General features: G+C 39.6%; 2 protein-coding genes across 3 annotated transcripts in view; both read left to right on the top strand.

Annotated features, from left to right (window-relative positions):
* The window catches only part of LOC149191950 (Tetratricopeptide repeat (TPR)-like superfamily protein), a 392644-nt gene that overhangs the window by 310544 nt on the left and 62148 nt on the right, over nt 1-19952 (top strand). The gene's annotated exons all lie outside the window — the stretch shown is intronic.
* Nucleotides 16669-19837, top strand: LOC149191951 (uncharacterized). Its single transcript, XM_089404440.1, has 2 exons — nt 16669-18921; nt 19032-19837. Exons 1-2 carry the CDS (start codon nt 16989-16991, stop codon nt 19625-19627), a joined length of 2529 nt encoding a protein of 842 aa, XP_089260566.1. The 5' UTR covers nt 16669-16988; the 3' UTR covers nt 19628-19837.

Below are 19952 nucleotides of genomic sequence, written 5' to 3'. Positions count from 1 at the left end.
ACTCCGACTCCGACTTGGTATCGACTCGGCCGGCTCGATTTCAATGACTCGGTCGTGCTAAAAAATACATTAAATATTTATTTTTTATAAAAACACATAATTTTAAAGATTTTCATTCATGTTTCCAAAGACACAGTGTTAGAATATAGATAGAAGACAACATATGATCAAAGTAGGCTGATGAATATATCCATTATATCAAAATGGCACCTAGTGCATTGTCTAATACATACACGATGATGATATAGAGATCAAACCAAAAACACATAACCAAGGAGGCTATAAATGGCCTCTACAACAAAAGTCTGTGACTAGTACTACTGACTACTGCTAGAGTTGCCAACATCATCTGGCTCAGTGTTACTTGGGAGCGGGAGCGAAAGTGGGGAGCGAGAGTGAAAACGGGAGCGGGAGCGACATTTTCAGAAGCTCCTGGTTTGGGAGCGAATCCCAGAGGAGTTCGACAGCCAATGTCACTAAAATCAAGGTACATAGAGGGATTGGTGCTCTTGATTGAATACGAGTTCCATACCTTAATACATGACAAAATTCAATGGAAACATTGCAATCCTCTAATCTTGAAATCTTGAAAAACTGATAAGTCTGCTGGATTTTGAATTAAATCTAAAATTGTACTTTCTCCATATAAAATCCAATGAGGCCGGAGCCACTCTCAAACATCCTAAGTCATTTCATGGTAATGTTAAAAATTTAAGTAAAAGGATGAAAATGAAGATTACCATGAAATTTGAATAGCATATCAATACTAGGAGAGGGGAATGGACCCCAAATAGCATTTAACTAATTTAGAAAACACCTTGGAGTCCAAACCAATCAGCAAACACTTCAAAATTTCATTAAAAAAATGACAAATCGCTGTTTTGATGGGGTTACGGGCTGCAGGTTATGACTCGGCCGAGTCAATACGGAAACAACCGAGTTGGCCGAGTCAATACGGAAACAACCGAGTTGGCCGAGTCATGGCTGACTCGGCCTCCCGGACCATTTCCTCCACCGAGTCACAATTCTGGGCATTGAAACGGATCAACTCGACTGTTTCCGTTTCGAATCGGCCGAATTTTAAAACTATGGAATACAGAAGCAGAGATGTAGAGATAGTACCAGGAGGATCAACACAGAAGCCGAGAGAGAGGGAAGTAGAGCCAGTTAGAGGTTCACATAGAGCCAGCCAGGGCTCACATAGAGGCAACCAAGAGCTGCGCAGTGCCTCAGAGAGCCAGCGTGGGTGATGCAAAGGCTCTAAGGGTTGACGCAGTGCCTCCAGAGGCTGACGCTTGGTGAGCTAGGGTGACGCTGGGCCAGAAAGGGCTGATGCAGTCCCTAGAGGTTGACGCTTTGGTTTTCGTGGGGCAGATTGGAGCTAGGAGCTGTCGGAGTGTTTATCTGGGGTTTCAGCCGGAACATCTATCTTCGACTGAGAGGCACTGCTGCCAAGATTATTCTCTGTTGGGGTGAGCCGGTTTCTAGCAAAAAAGAGACATTCAAGGATCATGTTTCTAGCAAAAAAGAGACATTCAAGGATCACGTTTCTAGCAAGGCATTAAAGCACGCTGATGAACATCAAGATCTACATTGCAGAATCAAACCTTAATCTTGATCAAACCCTAGATCAAAGAGAAGCCTACAACAACAAGAGCTCGTGTCTCCATAGTCATCATCGAAAGGCCATCAAGACACTTATCAAGTTGTCCACAAAGCAAGGTAGCTCAAAGGATCTCAAAATAAATATCACATCAGCTTGGGGAAAGTCGAAACCCTTGAAGCAGTTCTGATCTACAAGGCAAAGCATAAAAACAAGAAAACTTTGTCATCATCTTCAAGAAAGCAAGGATCATTTCTCACCTAGAAGAAGATCACTCAAAAAAAGCCCTTGTCAATCTTCATCAACATGATCAAGGTGAAGATTTTGTCTGCACAAATCAAGTAAGTATTTTTCATTAATCAATTTTGTAAATGAATTTGTGATTGCAAGGAGATCTATAGGTCAATACGAAAGTCCTCGGATAGAATAAGGAGGATTGTTATAACCCTCATAGAAAAGAGAAGTCATTGATGTCTATGGAAATATTTCTGCATATCACTTAGACTCGATGGTTAGCATCAATGAATGAAGGAATAACTTCATAAAGATTTGGGAAAGATGATAATAAGATAATCATTATTGTTCCAGCAGATAAGCAAGGTAACACATGTCTATAAACAAGAAGGTTACCTCGTTCAACAATTTGTGGTCTCCATGTTAGATAAAGAAATCGGTATGATGATGATTTCAGTGAAGACACAAAAGATGATCTCAAGAATGCAGCTACGATCTTAGTGAAGGGTGTAGTAGATCTTAGTAAATGAACAGTCATTGTTTTAGTGATGATATTGTTGTCATGTCCTTAGTTATACAATAGTATTGACCCTGGTACAACAAAAGTGATGAAGATAAACACAATAGTGAAGAGGATTGGTGTCTTGGTCTTGGAGTGGCTCAGAAAGTCAAGAGTCATGGTCTTGGTTTTCATCAATAAGAATCTCTATAAGAAGATTTTTTTTGCAGGTTTTCCTCTCCAAGAGGGAGAGTTTTTGGCCCTGGCAGAGTGCCATAACCTATGCTCTTGTCTGTTTGCTTTGATAGCTATTTGTTGAAGGAAGAAACACACACACTAATGATAATAAGCAAAAGATTGTGCAATAATCTAAAGACAAAATACATCACAAATAGTTGTCATGGAAGAAGAATCTCATTAACTACATTAGCCCTAGATTCTTCAACAGGGTCATCCTCCACACCAACAGATGCAAAGATGACTTTGGATATAGAGGAGGAGGATGCAGCAGAGGAGAGCAGTGGTGACCATGATGATGAGTACAGTGATGTTGATTTTGATGATGAGGATTTATGAGTCATGAGCTACCTACTGCCTTGAGGCTTGTAGACTTGTAGCTGTTCTATATTTGCTATTTCTATTTTCCATTGACATTGTACTACCGATGTAACACATTTTGATTTGGATGACTTATTGAGAAAACTAAAATATCTTGTCTTTCTCCATTTGGATCATTGATGAATTGAATATGTATTATGATTTATCATTTATGTCACAATTGTATTTGTATGCATAATGTTACTTTGTAAAAGTTACATCTAGATGAAGATCTATGTTTGCATCAATGAATTTGTATCATTAATGAGAATTTGTGTAAGAAATATCTAATTTTTAATATATCTATATATATATATATATATATATATATATATATATATATATATATATATAACGTGTCCTAACGTGTCCTATTCCGAGGAGTCAACGTGTCTGTGTCCGATACTCGAATCCCTATGTCCTTTGTGTCCCCGTGTCAGGTGACTTAGGTTACATCAGTAATGATTTTGCTTTGAATCATATCTTGCGGCCATTCACAATCCCTTTTTCTGTACCCATCTGGCTCTAAAAGAAAATCCAAATATTTGAAACCATCATGAAAATTGAATTGTTTTAAAAGAAAGCCCTCATCAGCATGACTTCACACCCTTGCTCCAAACCATTGAAACATATAGCAAATTTCTGTAGTTTTATTTCCATGAACTATAGACGTCCAGGATATCCTGCAATTTTCCAGCCTGCATTAGAAAACCGTTGTAAATAGCAAGAGACAACCAATTATGAATTCGAGATCCTGTCATAAATGAAGAGATAAATTTGGGGGAAACGTTGTATGAAATAAACAATCTACAATTGATGATTATATTTTAAATCCCAATTTAATGTCCCATCTCTTTTGTTTCAAGTAAAATATTGCAGGAAAACCCCTGGGGACTTCCCCATGTTTTGTAGATGGTAGGCAGTGTAAACGTGTTAGTGCTGAGTGTTGTAACCTATTTTGTATTTTGTACATTTAATTTGTTGAAAAAGAATATATATATATATATATATATATATATATATATATATATATATATATAAAGAAAAACAAGTATATATATATATATATATATATATATAAAGAAAAAGAAAAACAAGTATATATATATATATATATATATATATAAAAGAAAAACAAGTATAAAAAAAAGAAAAGGGATATAAAAAATAGAAAAATAAAAAGGAAAAAGAAAAAGAAATAAAATCCCATGGAATAGGCGCGCTAATTGAAATTCTGCCATATATATTAATTAGTTGTTAATTTATCTAAACATTGATTAGTAGTTAATTAAATCTTTAATAAAGTATGATTTGATGTTTTGTCCAATATTGTAATAAACACACTATTATGGACCATCGGGATGTTCCCCGCCTAGATCAACGACTGGGGGAACATTTTGGACCCACCCCCGCACTTCAGACGTTTAATAAGGGGAGGGGGGTCCGAAAAGCTAAATTCCAAAACCCACCTCTGTCGACGTGTCATCCTCACATTCACTTCGGACCCCCCCTCTCCAAAACCACAATCTGCCTACACCCTCCAAAATCCACCAATCATTCATTTTTGCTACTCCCAAAATTACTAATCACCACTCCGCTTCTACCACCTGTCACTCTTTCATTCGCCCCAAATGGATTAATCGTTATTTCACCATGACCGCTGTAATTAAATATCCCACTCCTATCAACGTCTATTACGAACGTACTCTGGCCTAAAACGATTTAATCCTCACAAAATAAAAATAAAAACAGGCATTTTCTCCATTTCTTTTGTTCATTTCATCTTGTAGCCGCACAACTCCGATACAAGCAACATCAGAGAAAGAGCATTTGCCACTACACCACCCAGCCAATTGCCTGGTAAATGACATTTCTCAGTCAAATTTTATCATCAATATGTCTTCTTCTAAAGGAAAATCCAAATTAGTTGTAGAAAACCCATTGTTACCCCCTGTTATAGACTTAGACAAACTGCCCTTGGTTGACCAGCAGTACAAAATTTCTGAGACCCAATGTGAATTTGATCTCTATGAACTTCACAATTGGGCTAAACAAAAATTCTCAGATGTTGGCGATGAATTAAGCATATGGGATTCTTTCCTGCCACAATTCATTTTTCCTCAAACTCATTCCTTCCCTGAATTTGTAGCCTGGTGTCATTTTAGGTACATTCTGAGTCAGAGAGCCATTATTGCCCAAAACAATGATATATTGTTTACAATATCCCCTGAGTCAATATACCAAATGCTTCAAGTTAAACCTTCAACCCCTCTACATCCTTTTTTTGTAGTTGCTCTCATGGAAATCTATTAGAAAATTACTTTTCCTGAAAGAGCCAAATTTTTTGAGATATTTTTACTTGAAAATGTAAAATTACCATGAACAAATCCTCCATACCCTTCCTCAATGTTTCCAGAGATGACTAGACAGGTTATTTCAATGGTTTCATGTCTATTAGGTTATCCAACTGATCAGTGGGTTGATGAAATTATTCTGGGATTTTTATCAGTGTTTTCAGTAGGTGATAAACCATCACTTATCTTCAATTACAGTGAATTTCTGGCAAAAGCTATCCATGATCAATTTTTGAAGTTTTCTACTGAAGGAGCCTTTAAATACAAATCAGTTCTTGTATACTTGTTCTTGTTTTATCAAGCAGATAAATTTCAGTTTCCATTACAAAAGCTAGATGAACAGGGAAATCCTCAGTCTATAATTCATTGGACTTCCTTGGTAAGGAAGAACACCAATGAATTTTCTTTCAATGATTATACAAATCAGTTTCTATATATGGCTTCATGCTTGCTCAGTAGTGATTTTATTCCTAGGATTTCACTTGAAATCAAAAGAATTCTTCACCTTAGTGAGCAGACAAAAATTGGAGATTGGTATCTATATCAAAATTACACAGAAATCAGAGTATATGGATGTGAGCTTCCTCCATACAAACTACCAAAGTTTGTGCTAATTAGGATTTTTGCATTAGAATATATCAAGCAGATGATGAACATGGATGAGCTGCATTTTGTGTCAGCTAAAAAGAAGTCTCAATTCAAGTTGAAAGCACAAATTGGACCATTCATTTGCAACACCAAAGCAACAGCGAAGGAGGTAGACCTTCTCTTGAAACAAATGAAGTTTAAATTAAGCTTTACTTGGTCTTATGATCCCTTGGGGATTATTTCTAAGTTAAGGGTAGAACAGAAAACTACTCCTTATGCACACACTCCCAGACCAGAAATAGAACAATACATGAATCAAGAAGAGTGGCAGGAAAATACATTGTAGGAAGTAGAAGAGCAGGTTTTCATTTCAACAACATCACAGACTCCAGTTCCACAAGAGAAGCAGGCTAAGAGAATAAGGGAAAGTGTTTCCCCTTCAGTTTCAGAAGTTCAAGAGACAAATTTTATAATGTTTAAGAAGAGGAAGAAAAATAATCCCCTTGAAGAACAATTTTAGGAAGAAAGTTCACAGGAATAGACTACATTGGTTCTAACAGGTCCCCATGCTGCAACTTTTCCAAGGATTGAGGAGATTTTCTCAAGTTCTCCTGTATCCTCAGTTTCTCAAGATCCATTAGAAATAACTCAGACAGGAGAGCTAACTCATAGTGCAACAAAACCAAGTATTTTTTCCAGATACAAGGAGATCAAAAGGAAAAATGAAGCACTAAAGGCCACCACCTATTTTGAATTTTGGAAGCAGACTTTAGCTTCTCAGCACAGACTTCTTTCTGCACTTGATACTGAGAAAGGACAGTTTCAGATGGCCCTCCTGGAGCCTAAAGTTCCCTTCCCTAGGATTGCAGAATATTATAAGACATATGTTTTTGCTTTTGATACTAAACAAAATCATGCTATTGACCAGATTGAATTACACAAGCCAGTTGGAGAAATGATTTACTCCACTCTGACTAGTTCAGCAATGGCAATATCCAAGTTGCATGTTCAAGTAAATAATATTTAGTCACAACTAATGTTAGAAAAAATATGATCTCTGGCTAAGGATACTAAGATACAATCTTTAGAAGATCTCGTGATTAAATTAGGATATGATCCTAATGATGTGAAAGCAACTGAAGATATGATCAAGAGAAAAAGCGCTGATATCTTAGCATTAAGGAAACAACTAAAACTCCCAGCTACAGAGGATCCACAAACCAAAGAAGTTGGTGAATTGGAGAAGCAGATAGAAAACATGTTTAAGATTATAGTTGAACTATGAACAAAATTTGCAGATACAAAAGACGAAGACTGAGTTGGAGAATTTATTAAAGGAAAAAGAAAAGCAAGCTAATGTATCAGCAGCTATTCCATGGAAAAAACTAACCTTGCAGGTACTTCAACAATAGGAACTTTTATTGCAACAACCATTACAGTAGAAACACAGTCCATAGATTCAACAGTTGATTTAGCTAAAGCTATGGGAGATTTATCGTTAAAGGCTCAAGAAATTGAAAAGTTAAAAGCTCAACTCAACAATCTTCGGGAGCAGAAAATCAACACTGACAATGCTTACATGCCAGCAATGTTTTAAAACTCCGACTCTGACTCGGAAACGACTGAGGGTCGACTCTGACTCTGACTCCGACTCTGTATCGACTCGGTTGGTTTGATTTCAATGACTCGGTCGTTGTAAAAATATACATTAAATATTTATTTTTTTATAAAGGACATAATTTTAAACATTTTCTTTCATGTTTCCGAACACAAATCTTTAGAATATAGAGAGAAGACAACATATGATCAAAGTAGGCTCATGAATATATCCATTATATCAAAATGGCACCTAGTGCACTATCCAATACAAAGTTCATACTTAGCCACCAATGGAGGACAACCCTTATCTCAGCCACAAAGAAGCCCTAAGGTTGCCCTATGAAGAAGCCCTAACGTAGCCTATGAATAAGTCTAATACGCAGTCATGAAGGGTAACCTGAATGTTGTCATGAAGGACAACTCTTAGCCCTAAACGCAGGATTAGCAAGTGACACTAATCCGCTGTTCTAAGCCGCAGTTCTAAAGGGAATTTTAGACTCAGTCAAGGCACTTTGAGAAGCCTATATACGTTGCCCTAGCTGTAGCTCACACAGTTAGACGCAGTCCAAAAGAAAGGATATACCCTAGCCACAGATAAGAATGAGGGCTCTTCGCTGTCAAGGAAGGAGCCCTATAAATGCTGTCCTAATGAAGGATGATCATCACATTGACAAGGAGACCTTCCTACGCAGTCATAGGAGAAGCCTTATCACATGTATGGAGATGCACTAAGAATAGATCGATGACTAGGTGCAATCATAAAAGGAAGCCTAGCAGCAGTAGTAAAGACTGCTGTTCTAAGGCATGATTTAGGCATGTTTGGGAGCAACTGTCTCTATATTAGAGGACTGAGGGCAAAGCTGTTTGCATGGACCTATTGAAGGAGTTTGCAACTATAGCCTAGCTGCTCTGCTAGGCTGTAAGCCATAGCAAGCAGCTAAGGCTGGTTTGCATTGAGTGTAAATAGTTGCAGCATATTAGATGCAGTGTATTGGGTGCAACATAATATATTGAAGTACAACATAGTGACAGTGGTGCAGCATAGTGCATAGTGACAGTGGTGCAGCATAATGATGATGAATGGTGTAGCATAGTGATGATGGGTGCAACATGGTGCAACACAATGATGATTAGTGCAACATGTTGAGATGCAACATGGTGATGATGAAGTGCAGCATGATGGGTGCAACACAATGATGATTAGTGCAACATGTTGGGATGCAGCATAGTGATGATGAAGTGCAACATGATGGGTGCAACACAGTGATGATTAGTGCAACATGATGAGATGCAGCATAGTAGTGATGGGCGCAGCTCAGTGATGGGAGCAACATAGTGATGAGAACAACTCTGTGATGGGTGCAGCATGGTGATGGAATCACCTTGGAGAATCAGTTGAAGTAATATGCCTTTACTTGAGTTTAAATCAGCTACCTGATGTGTTATCTTGTTAGTGAAGATTTCTGCTCTTATTTTGTAAGGCAAAATGTTGACTTCTGATGTTTATGTACTATCTCTCTTTCTGCTGAACTATTGAAGAACATAAGAAGAATTGATCAAGGGTTTCCCCACATTGGGGTTTGTCCCTGGCTGACGCGACCAATGTTTTAAAACTCTGACTCTGACTCAGAAATGATCGAGGGTCGACTCTGACTCTAACTCTGACTTTGACTCCGACTCGGTATTGACTCGGCCGGTTTGATTTCAATGACTCGGTCGTTGTAAAAATATACATTAAATATTTATTTTTTTATAAAAAACATAATTTTAAACATTTTCATTCATGTTTCCAAACACAATTCTTTAGAATATAGAGAGAAGAAAACATATGATCAAAGTAGGCTCATGAATATATCCATTATATCAAAATGGCACCTAGTGCACTGTCCAATACAAAGTTCATACTTAGCCACCAATGCCAAGATTCTTTTCTGCCTTGGCCTAAGGACAATCGCTAGACTACAACAACAATAATACCAATTCTCTGTGCATAATGAAGTCTCAAAACCCTTGATTTAATTCTGGTCAAGCTCCAGAACAATCAGAGGTAAATATGTATTTATTAGTCCATTGCTAGAACGCTTGCCTTTTTAAAAACATTGTATGGCTCAATGCATTGTTTCAGTTTTCTAATTCATGCCACTAGGATAACCATACTTCGGCCTTGTAATTTTCAAAACTTTCTCACAGTGATAGATTACTTTATGTTGAAGTTTCTAAGTTCACTTAGTTAGAAACCCTCCATGCACTTTATCTGATTTATTCCTACCTACTTGTTATTTTATTTAACAAGATATTTACAATGTAAACACTGAAAATAAACACTAGCATGCTCAACATATTACAGATCAACAACTAAAAGAAACAAAAACAAACACACCATATGACACCATTATTTTTGGACTAATGTCCCCGAAAAAACCCAATGTGGGAAAACCGGTGCAGCTATCTGAGGGTTTTCTTATTAAGCAATATCAGAGTACAATCTGGGTGCCGAAGCTGGCCTGCCAAACAGAGAATTTCCTTGGTAGTAATACCTCTTAGTTTTTGACAAATCTTCTCGCTGAAACCCCGGATAATCCTTCCGACAGCTACTCAGCACAAATCTGCCCCAGAAACCCCAGCGTCAGTCTCTCTCTAGACTGCGTTAGCCCCTCTCTTCCTCACGCTGGCCCTGTGTCACCCTGGATGGGTCTGCGTTAGCCCTGGAAAGCCCTGCGTCAGCCCTCTGGCCCTCTGCGTCAGCAACGCTGGCCTCTCTAAGGCTCTGCATAGCTCTCGGCTGCCTCTGCGTGGCCCTGAGTGAGCCCTGTTTGGCTCTACGTCACTCTCCTTGGCTACTGCGCTGCTCTCCCAGCACTATTTCTGCCTCTTTGTCTTTCTGTACTCAAATGCCCCTCAGCTGCATCTCCCGATCACTAATTCTATCTCTCTTAACAAACCTCGCTTTAGAGAATAGAATGACTGATCACTCTTGTGTATTCTCCAAGTGACCCTCAAACCTCCTCTTATACTTTTCTTGTTGACATATCAACGACAGAGATTAAGTCCATAATCAACGGTTAAGATTAGATCTGGCTTGATCCATGTCTTTTGGACCATTTTAACATAGTTTCATATTAATTCCCATTAATATTTTATTTTCCCTAAGTTCAGACTTAGGGACTCCATTAAAAATATTAATTATTTTAATATCTCTTGAACTGTTTAGAATCTGCCCAAACCCTTTCTGGGTATTGGAGATCTTATGTGCCCCAACCTCTCCACCAAATTTCGTGGCTAGAGCACATCCAATGCTACCCCAAATCAACACTCCCTCTTAGCAAGGACTATGCTCTAGCAATACTCCTCACTGAGTATTACTCGGATCATTTGGCATTGGTACCTGTGCCGATGCTAGGCCTTCCTGCCCAACATCCTCTGCACTGCAATTTATTCAATCAAAGTTCGAGCTTTGGGAGAAGATAAGATGACTTTGCACGAAAAAACCCTTGAGAGAAATACTATAAGATACCTAGGGTTGAAAGATATACTTGAGTTAAAGACTCATCTAATGGTCAACTATAGTCAAGAGAAAAGGTTTTGAATGATGAATTACAAAGTGCAAACCTTCAAGAAATCCCCAAGTCAAAAGCAACTACAAGGTTTCCCGCTTTGTGTGATAGCTAGGGCATCAATTTATTTGAAATTCCACTGTCAGAATTCGTTCAAAACTGGAGGATGCCTAGAGGAGACACAAATGAGGAAATTTGTCTGGACATAATCCCAAAATTCCTCCTCCCTAAAATTTTGTACCAAGCACTAGAAAATCTTTTTATCTTTAGAGGGACAAAGAAAAAAGGAAGAAAAGAGGTGAAAGAATGATATTTCATTGAGTTATGTGATCACCAAGAATCTAGGACTGGTGCCTAGCTATTGGGAAGATTGGAGTCAAAATGATCTCAATTTCGCAAACTTCGCCCTTCAAGGAGGCCCAAAGAAGCAACTTCACTAACTATGGATGCAACTACACAGTAACTTTATACTTTTATACTTCGATGACAGGTGATGCGGTTTCTGTTGAAGTTTCTAAGTTTACTTAGTTTAGAAACTCTTCATGCACTTTTTTCTGATTTATTCCTACCTAATTGTTATTTTTCTTTAACAAGTTATTCACAAAGTAAATACTGAAAATAAACACCAGTGCATGCTCAACATATTATAGATCAGCAACTAAAAGAAACAAGAACAAGCCCACCACATGACACCATTATTTTTGGACCATTGTCCCCGGAAAAACCCAATGCGGGAAAACTGGTGCAGCTATCTGAGGGTTTTCTTATTAAGCAATATCAGAGTATAATCTGGGTGCCTAAACTGGCCTACCCACAGAGAATTTCCTTAGCAGCTATACCTCACAGTTTGAGAGAAATCTCCTGGCTGAAACCCCGGAAAATCCTTCCAGTAGTTCCTCAACACAAAACTGCTCTGCAACCCCAGCGTCTGCCCAATCTGGACTGCGTTAGCCTCTCCTGGCCCAGCGCTGGCCTTGCGTCAACATTCCTTGGCCTTGCGTCAACATTCCTTGGCCTGCGTCAGCCCCAGGAGGCTCTGCGCTAGCTCTGGGAGCTTCTGCGTCAGCTATGCTGGCTCCTCTGGTGCTCTGCACAACACTTGGTTGCCTTTTGCATGAGCCCTTGCTGGCTTTGCATCACTCTCCTTGGCTGTTGCACTGCTCTCCCGGCACAATCTCTGCCTTCTCTGTTTCTCTGTACTCAATGCCCCTTAGCTGCTCTCCTAATCACTAATTCTACCTCTTTTAGCAAACCCCGCTTTAGAGAATAGAAGCACTGATCACTCCGGTGTACTCTCCATGCGACCCTAAAACCTCCTCTTATACTTTTTTCTGTTGACATCTCAATGGCTGAGATTAAGTCCCCAATCAACTACTAAGATTAGATCTGGCTTGATCCATGTCTTTTGGACCACTCTAACACAGATTCATATTAATACACTTTAATATTTTATTTTCCCTAAGTTTAGACTTAGGGACTCCATTAAAAATATTAATTATTTTAATATCTTTTGATCTATTTAGAATCTGCCCAAACCCTTTCTGGGTATTGGAGATCTCATGTGACCCAACCTCTCCACCAAATTTCGTGGCTAGAGCACATCCGATGCTACCCCAAATCAAGAGTTTCAAGGATGCAAATGTACATTATCCTCTAGGAACATTCATTCATACTTTCTCCAATGAGTAACACATGCATAAATTTCCAATAGTTTCAATGATTCCACTAATTCGCATTAATTAGGGCACATAATTTCACCATACAAAAATAATTCCGTGCATTAGACACTTGTTAAAATAGAAATATAACATTATATTGCACTTATAGCTACAAGACAAAGAAGAGTAGATCCATCCACAATCTTGCCAAAGAGAAGCTCCAAGAGAGATAGAGAAACCTTTCCACACATCGAAATGCTTTTAATCATCCAAAACATTCCACAAATTGCAGGTCCGGATTTTTTAGAGAGAGATATCCCAAGTCCAAGTGATGATGATGAATACAAATGAGGTATATTCAATATACATGAGCCCCAAGGGGTTCGATTTAGTGTAATTAGCCTAATAAGCCCCTAAAAACAACTTTAATGTGCAATTTAATAATCTAATTGGTGACAAGCCTGCCAAATAGCTCAAAAGTACAAAATAAGCCATCCTAATGAGGTCGAAATGATAGAATCATGGTGCAAAGGGCTGTTGGAAGGGCAATATAAGTCCCTCATGTGTAAAAATGAAGAAGAGGGCTCTCGCACTGATGACCAAGGGGTTGGCCCCTTGGCTTCCAAGCAAAACATCTATGGTGCTCTCAAATGGTTGTGGGGCACGCTGAATGGTCTAATGGGCCTCCAACTGGATCAAACATGTTGATACTCCATTAATGAGGGCTAGGATGATGATACAAGCCCCTTCCCATGTCTCCTTAGGTGAAGACAAAACCCCATCTAGGCCCTGGACCAAATACCAAATGTCTTGTGCAAGTATTGGACAACTAGGCAATGTGGTCCAAGTGCAACACCATCCCTACAACACTGGGGCACTAGCAAGCATAATGTGGTGTTGAAGAATCCCATAGTATGGCAATCAATGCTTTGCCGTGGAGGAGGCCCATGGCTCTCAATGCTCACCCTACAAGTGCCATCATGAGCCTCTAGAGGGTTTGGATATTGTATAAGGAGGCCAAACCCAAAGCAAAGACCCACCTGCAATCCTCTATAAGATCCAGTGCATCTCCTCACCTTCTATTACAAAAATTCATTAGTGAAAATGAGTAAATGAGCTTACCAATCAGGGGTCCAAGTGGACACTTCATATTGGCATGCCCTTCCAAATGGGCTCTAGAATGTACAAGTGTCCCCAGGCTCAAAAGGGAGGTTAATAAAGGACCCTATTAGGTGTTTTCAACCTATATGGGAGTGACAAGTCAACGGTACATTTGTTAAATGGTAGGTGTCATGTGAAATAATGATGGAATGGAGTGGGCAGCAGGGAAGGCTCCAAGCCACATGCCATGGTACAAGGGTAACCATGATGAGGGATCCCACACATGTGTGTATAGATGTATGAGGGAGCAATCATGGTACATGAGTTACCTTGACTTTTGTTTTTTCACCGTTCTTCATATGCCTTTCGCCTTTTATTGATTTTTCTTTCTTTTAACTGCTCGGGGTTCCAAGGAATGAGAGCATGTGTATGATATCGCAATGAATACCCCCTTGATATTGGGCAGTTCATCGCCCACCAGGGGTTGGTACAATCATGGGTTCCTTAATGATGTAGGGGGATCACATAATGGGCCTTAGGAACTAGGGTGATGGCCATAATTATAGGGGGTAGAGATCATGTTTGGATTTTGTCCACACACTAAATTTTTTTATGTTTCGATTGTTGTTGCACAAAATATTTAGGCACCATGACAACAACTCAGATCGGGGGCTGTCACCCTGATCCCCAATCTCTCCATTTAAGTTGTCTCCCTACAACAGACTAAGGGGGGTAGACCCTACAGAAATGAAATGAAGAAGGACCAGTTGGGAACCAACCAATCTAGGAGACACAATTGAGCGACCAAATACTTGTTTAGATCTAGCAAGACTTAAATGATTCGATTTAGACAATTGATACTAGTGCCTTGTGAAGTCAACTATCTTGCTAAGAAATTTAGGACCAAGTACAGGATGGACAACTGCTGCTAAGGAAAATGTTATTATGATGAAAAGAGATGCAAGATGTGATTAGCAAAGGGATGAGTGTGTAGTCTTAAGGTAAGCTCGTTTAAGGCTCAAGTACTTAGTAATGATTAAATTTATACAAGAGTACTTAATGAAATAATGAGACAATCTTATACAAGACAAAGTGCCAAATATCTCAAGTGTTAATAAGATACACAAGATAACCACAAGATATATGCTCTTAAAGAAAGATCACTAATATGCCAAAAATTTATAATAACCACAAGCCAATAATGATATTAATGTCAAGAAAGAGAACTAGAGCATTTATCCAATTTATAATTCAACGACATTTCTTTAATAAGATTATCAATGCTCTCTTTAGACAATTAGGATTATTCCAAGATAATGCCAATGACAATTAGATTCAAACCATTCAGTTATCTTCAGATTACACAATATTATGCAAATGGAGCAAATCAACTTCAATGCTACTTAACTCAAAGAGAATTATATTTCAATGCAATTACCATTCACAAGTCAAGGCACGAGAAATGCTTTTTCCAACACAAAAAATTTAATTAATTGACATGAGGGGATTAATAATTTTTCCAACCCTCTAATATTTAGCCATGGTGTCTAATTATGAGGGACTATGCACCAGTGTTGCGGGGGAGCGCCCCCCCCCCCCCTTTCGAACCCGCTCCCGAAGCGCGCTCCGGGCGGGAGCGGGTCGGGAGCGCGCTCCGTTAAAAAAATTTACGCTCCCTGCTCTGATAGGGAGCGTTTCAGGGAGCGATCGCTCCCGAGCTCCCGGAGCGCTTTTTAATGCTTGGGAGCGATCGGGGAGCGATCGCTCCCTGATCGCTCCCGGGCATTAAAAAACGCTCCGGGAGCGATTTTTAACCGGCCGGGAGCGGTTCGGCGGAAAAAAATTCCGCCGGACCCGAAAAATTAAAAAAAATTAACTAATTTTTTTTTGTTTATAAGCCCAATGGGCCAAAAAAAAATCATTTCAACTTCATTGAGCTTGAGATTGAGAGCTGAGCAAGGAGCAAGAGCTGAGGAGCAAGGAGCAAGAGCTGAGGAGCGAGGAGCAAGTGCCAAGGAGCGAGGAGCAAGCTTGCAGAGGTAAGTAACTTAATCATTTAGTTAGTTTAGCTGGTTAGGTAGTTAATTTGGTTAGTTTAATTTACCTGTTTGAGTTTAAAGATCATTAATTTAAATTAAATTAATAAATTAAATGAATTAATCCCAATAAACTAAATTAATTTGCAGATTCAAGACTCAAACCCTACAAACATCAAACACGATGGACCTGAGGATTTTTATTGGCATTTTCCTCTTCCTGGTCCCCTTTCTGGTTATTATGGTGGTGGAGAGTAGGAAACGGAGGGGGCCTGAAACTGAAGAGGTGGATGAAGAAGCCGGAGGAAGTCAAATGGGTGAAAACCCCAGTGAGGAGGATGTGGAGGAGGGTGAACATGAGGGTCAAAAAACTAAACAAGACCAAACTCCATTGTGGAAATATGTTCACAGGGCTAAAACAGGGAGAGGGGGTGGAACCACTAAATTTCATTGCCCCCATTGCAACACTGATTACACAGGCTCATACACCCGTGCTAGAAGACACCATAGTTTTAAAAACCGTTCCGGTCCAACCGGTTACCGGCCTAACCGGCTGGTTGGGAGGCTCACCGGTCAGAATCGGTGAAAAAACCCGGTTTACAGCACCCTTTGCTCGGAAAATTGCCCTAATCGGTAAAAACCGGCCGGTTTAGGGCGGAACCGGCCGGTTTATTGCTAACCGGCCGGTTCCGTCCTAAACCGGCCGGTTTATGGACAGGCCGCCGGTCAAGCAAAAAGCGCAGCGGTTTTTTGGAACTGAGGGCGGTTTAGGGGTTTTGGGGGTGAGGGAAAGGGATTTTCCCTCCAAAAACACCCTCACACTTGCTATAAGACACCCCTCTCACTCTCATTTGTCTCACACAACCGATTTGGAGTGTTTGTGAGTGTTTGTGAGTTTGTTTGTGAGCTTGGAGAGTGTGGAGTTTTTGCTGAAGTAGTCATCTTGGAGTTGGAGTTGGAGCTATTTTGGAGATAGTGTGTAGCTGTCAGTGGAGTTGCCATCATCAAGAGGAGGCTAAGGGAGCTACTTTGCATTTCCAGGTAAGGATTTGCACTTGATAATTCCTCATTTGGGTCTGCTGTCCATGAATTATTTTTTTTGTGCTATAAACTTCTCACTTCAATGATCTATCATCTATGCTAAGCCTATGAACTCTCTAGCTCTATGCTATCAATTTTTGTAGCTTGCATGTGCATTTTTTTTCCTACATTTATCATTGGTTTTCCATGTTCCTTAGCTGCAATTTTTTTTTTAAATGGCAGATTTCTTTGCAAATTGTTATTATTTCAAGCAAACATGGCTCCAAAAGGAAAGGACAGTGCATGGGTTCATTGTGATGTAATTGAGGGAAAAATGATATGCAAATTATGCCATAAATCTATTGGAGGTGGGGGTATTCTTAGGTTGAAACAACACTTGGCTGGGGTAAGAGGCCAAGTAAAGCCATGTGATGCACCAAAAGAACTGTTAGGTCCTATTAGGGCAGAATACATTGCCAAGCTTGAAAAATTTTATGAGGATAAGGCTAGGGAGAAGGCCATCCAAGATGAAATTGCAAGGAAGAGGGAATTAATGGAAGCCATGAATCTTATGAAAGAGAGTGGGTATGATGATTATGAGATTCAAGACTCCACTTCTATCCCTTCCACCAATGACCCCTTTCACTATGTTCATCCTTCTGTTGGAGTTGGCCAACCATCAAAAGGAGCAAAGAGACCAAACATCCAAAGTTATTTCTCATCTTCTGCCAACATTGCCTCTTCTAAATCTAATCCCACTTCCTCCCAGCCAAGTTCTCAACCCACTTTGGATCAGCATTGGAAAAAACAATGCAAAGAAACTTCTCACCAATACATTGCTAGATGGTGGTATGATTCAGATATCCCATTTAATGCTGCTCGCTCACCTTATTACCAAGCTATGTGGGACTCTGTTATAGCTGCAGGAAAGGGCTTCAAAGGCCCTAGTATGCATGACTTGAGGGGAGCTCTTTTGCAAAAAGAGATATCTTCCATTGATGAGTATTTGGCTGAGTTTAGAGAGTCATGGGTCAAAACAGGTTGTTCCATTATGTCAGATGGATGGACCGATGGAAAGAACCGCACTATCATTAATTTCCTTGTTTCTTGCCCTCAAGGAACCATGTTTTTGAAATCAGTTGATGCATCTGATAGGGTAAAGGATGCAAGCCTTCTATTTGAGCTTTTGGATAACATTATTCAGGAAGTTGGGGAGCAGCATGTTGTGCAGGTCATCACTGATAATGCCTCAAACTATGTTCTTGCTGGAAAGATGCTTGAGGCCAAATATAACACCATATTTTGGACTCCATGTGCTGCACATTGCATAGACCTCATGCTTGAGGATATAGGCAAGGTGGAGTGGGTAAAAAACACTGTAGAGCATGCCAAGTGCATTACAAAATACATTTACAACCACTCATGGGTATTGAGCCTAATGAGGAAACACACTGGAGGCAAAGAGCTTGTTAGGCCTGCAATTACGAGATTTGCAACTCACTTCCTCACGTTGCAATGTCTCAATGGTCAACATAGAAACTTGCAGAAAATGTTTTCCTCTGATGAATGGTCTGAATCTCGGTGGGCTCGTAGACCAGATGGAAAAGACACCAAAAAGAAAGTGTTAGACACTTATTTTTGGAAAAGGTCTGTAGAGCTTGTGAAAATTACCGAGCCCCTTGTTAAGGTGCTAAGGTTGGTGGATGGGGAAAGATTGGCCATGGGCTACATTTATGAAGCTATGGATCAGGCAAAGGAGCAGATATGGGCAGCTTACAATGACAGGTTAGCTAAATATGGCCGTATATGGGAGATCATTGATAACAGATGGAACAATCAACTCCATCGTCCTATACATGCAGCCGGGTATTTTTTGAACCCAAGGTATCACTATAAAAATCGGCTAGGAGATCAGCATGATGGGGAGGTCAGAGCTGGATTGATTGATTGCTTGGAGCGCATGGTCCCTAACCATGTAGACCAGTTGGATATACATAGACAGCTTACTATTTTCAATCAAGCAAGTGGTACTTTTGGCAAAAACTTGGCAAAGATGGCAAGAGATGTGGACCAACCAGGTAAGCAATTCCAATTTCCATTTTGTTTTTCATTTCAAGTTAAAATTGTTTACGTTCTTTACAATTCAAATTATAAACTAAGTTACTAATTATTGTCTTTTTCTTTGCAGCACATTGGTGGGAGTCATTTGGTGGCCAGTGTCCTCAATTGCAAAGGTTTGCAATTAGAGTCCTCAGTCAAACTTGCAGTGCTTCAGGTTGTGAGCGCAATTGGTCTGTTTTTGAGCACATACACACAAAGAAGAGAAACCGTTTGGAACAAAAACGGTTAAATGATCTTGTTTTTGTGCAATACAACCTTCGACTGAGGAGGAACCAAATGATGAGCAAATCACCTGATCTAGATCCCATTGTGTTGGACGATATTGATCCAACATCAGAATGGGTGGAGGAGACTGAAGATCCTGTGTTTGAGGCTGATTTTGATATCGACATGGCTTTAGCGGAGGATGAGGCAGATTATGTGGCGGCATCAGAACCAGGATCAGTAGCAGCATCAAGGAAAGGCAAGGAACCAATGGAAGGCACTAGTCGTGCAGGTCGAAAAACTCGTGCTTCCATTAGGTCCACTTCTATTGTCATTGGTGGCATTGATACTGATGTTGCAGATGAGGCAGAGGCATCCTCAGACTCTGAACCAGATGATGTCTATGTAGCTCCTGATGATGATCCTGTGTCTAGTAGTGGTGATGGACTTGATGATTGATCATGTGTACACTGTAGACTTGTAGTAGGCCAATGGCCTCATAGCTTGCAGCATTGTTTTTGGACTTTATAGGCCATTTAGAGCCTCATTTCTTATGTATTTTTCTATTTTGTCGATGATATGTATTGCACTCGGTGCCATTTTGATATATTCACCTTTGCATGGTATATAAATGAGCAAACTTTGCATATTTTGTCTCTATTGGCTTGGAATCATGGTTTTACATCTTAAAAATAGTTTTGTTTCATTAAAAATTAATTATTTAATGTATTTTTTAAAAACCGGTTCGTTTAGACCAAACCAGTCCCGGTTAGACCGGTTCCGA

The sequence above is a fragment of the Pinus tabuliformis genome, chromosome 2_2 (assembly GCF_031772625.1).
Source record: "Pinus tabuliformis cultivar Carrire ecotype Pingquan chromosome 2_2, CPIR1, whole genome shotgun sequence".
NCBI lineage: Eukaryota > Viridiplantae > Streptophyta > Pinopsida > Pinales > Pinaceae > Pinus > Pinus tabuliformis.
This window is presented reverse-complemented; position numbering and strand designations above follow the sequence as displayed.

Coding starts and splice junctions, on each gene's coding strand:
- LOC149191951 (XM_089404440.1), top strand. CDS start 16,989: ATGCTATCAATTTTTGTAGCTTGCATGTGCATTTTTTTTCCTACATTT. Junction 18,922..19,031: donor AAGAGATGTGGACCAACCAG/GTAAGCAATTCC, acceptor TTTTCTTTGCAG/CACATTGGTGGGAGTCATTT.